Consider the following 2,123-nt stretch of genomic DNA (forward strand, 5'->3'; position numbering starts at 1 on the left):
AAGTTAAAAAATAGGTAACAAAATAGCAGAGTATTTCCCCATTTTGACAGAAAAAATTATACAAAAACCTGTTCTTAAGCTTTCTGAGGTTATGGAGAAACTAAAGAAATCTTTCCCTAGAAAAATGTACCTACTTAATACATGTGAATTACATTTCAAGGAGTCCATGGACTACTTCCCATCCTGGAGAAAAAACTCAACTCCCAGTTACTGAGCTGCCAGAAAAGCTGCTGCTGGCTCAGCCCAGGGAGGGAAGTCATGCTGGCAGAACTGAACACATACCCATGGGCTGCTTGCCTGCCAAGGGCAAGACTCCCACTGTGTTGTCCTTCATTAGAGGGGCAGCCTGGCAGAGCAGAAAGGGCATGTGCTTAGAGGCAGGTAAATCTGAGTTCAAATTCAGCCTCTGCCACTTGGTAGCTATGTGACCCAGAACAAATTCTTTAACTTCTTTAAGCCTCAGTTTCTTCATCTATAAAATGGAGATACCAATGCCTACCTTGCAGAGTTATTATTCATTTAATATGAAATAACTTATGTGATATGTGTTAGTAGGCACTTATTAAATAGTGGGCAATTTCTTGCTGTCTCCTCCCCAATCAAGTCCACTTGCTACTCCACAGCCACAGTGATCTTTCCAAAGCAGAAATCTGACCTTCCCAGTTCCCTACTGAAAACATTTCAATGGCTCCTCTTTCCTCCCAAGATAAAAACAAACTCCTGAGGATCTACAAAGCCCTGCATGTCCTGGTCCTTGATGACCTCTCTCCCTTGTTCTCTTACGCTCCTTCTTTATGCTCCTGGAACAATATGATCCTTTGCATCTCAAAGCTTTCACACAGGTTGAAAACCCCAAATTCCCCGATCTCATCTGCCTGGCTAACAACTTCTCACAGCTTCTTTGGGAAAACCTTCAGATTAGGTCAGGCCTCTTGACAATGCTCCCTTTCTCTTTCACAGTACTTTCACAGTCCAGTTTGTAATTGTATTTGTAACAATCTACAGTATGTCTTAGATAGTAAGATCAAGAGGTAAGAACAGTGCCTTTTAAAAAATTACTATTGAATCCCCGAGGCTCAACACTAAGCACAATGCCTTGCCCATTTTGAGCTTAAAAACTTTTACTGATTAAAAGTTCAGAGGAGGGTTGGGAAGCACCAGCTATTGATCTGGTTAGTAGTTACCTGCAACACTTAACCATGTTCTGCCCAGCACAATGCTTATTAATACAAATCTGTTTCTTTCCATGCTGGGTTCTTAGCTTTGTTGTATACAACTTCCAATATCCACTTCCTCCATAGGATAGCAGGGCTCAAGGAGACACTACATGTTGGGGAAATGGCATGGAACAGAAGGGAGTGTTAAGAGGCTTACACAGGAACAGAGGAAAGAGTGAACATTACTTTGAAGGCAGCTGTGGCCTGAGATCAGAATAGGTTTCCTCCCCTAACCTTTCCTTCTCAGGGGCATTTAAGCTGACCTCCCTTTGTTAGGAGGTGAGAATTCTGCATGGCAACACTTACTTGTTCCCATGAAGAAACCATATGACGTTCAGCAGGTACTTTTTCTGTGATGGTCACCTTTGTCACGCCTGGGGAAGATTCTGGAGGAGGAAAAAGAGAGTCCATAGAGTTGCTATCAGCCCACTCTCATACATTTCTTTCTTTTTTTTAAAAAAATTTATTTTATTTATTGAATCAAAATCGATTATACATATTTTTGGCATTGAACATTGAGATATANCGTTCAGCAGGTACTTTTTCTGTGATGGTCACCTTTGTCACGCCTGGGGAAGATTCTGGAGAAGGAAAAAGAGAGTCCATAGAGTTGCTATCGGCCCACTCTCATACATTTCTTTCTTTTTTTAAAAAAAATTTATTTTATTTATTGAATCAAAATCGATTATACATATTTTTGGCATTGAACATTGAGATATGTTGATTAAATCAATATAACTAGCATACATGTTGTTATAAATCGTAATTATTCTTTATGCTCCTTGTCCAATCTCTTCCATTCCCCCATTTCCTCCCCCTCTAATTACCCTAGATTTCTTCTCTCTTTCTGAAAGGATAATGGTTACTCTGTTAATTTGTTGCCTAGATGATCTGTCCAATGCTGAG

The 2,123-nt window shown here is 40.2% G+C and overlaps 1 protein-coding gene across 3 annotated transcripts in view; it reads right to left on the bottom strand.

Annotated features, from left to right (window-relative positions):
* TPGS2 (tubulin polyglutamylase complex subunit 2) overlaps nucleotides 1-2,123 on the bottom strand; it is a 55,764-nt gene that overhangs the window by 33,167 nt on the left and 20,474 nt on the right. The window contains exon 2 of one of the 3 annotated variants that reach the window (XM_008577534.1): nucleotides 1,524-1,603. The exons of 1 other annotated variant lie outside the window; for it this stretch is intronic. In XM_008577534.1, coding sequence (XP_008575756.1) covers nucleotides 1,524-1,603 — 80 coding nt within the window. Of the gene's footprint in view, nucleotides 1-1,523; nucleotides 1,604-2,123 lie in introns of those variants that run through there. One more of the 3 variants, XM_008577532.1, reaches the window with a different exon arrangement.

The sequence above is a fragment of the Galeopterus variegatus genome, unplaced genomic scaffold (genome assembly GCF_000696425.1).
Source record: "Galeopterus variegatus unplaced genomic scaffold, G_variegatus-3.0.2 Scaffold1528, whole genome shotgun sequence".
NCBI classification, from domain to species: Eukaryota; Metazoa; Chordata; class Mammalia; order Dermoptera; family Cynocephalidae; genus Galeopterus; species Galeopterus variegatus.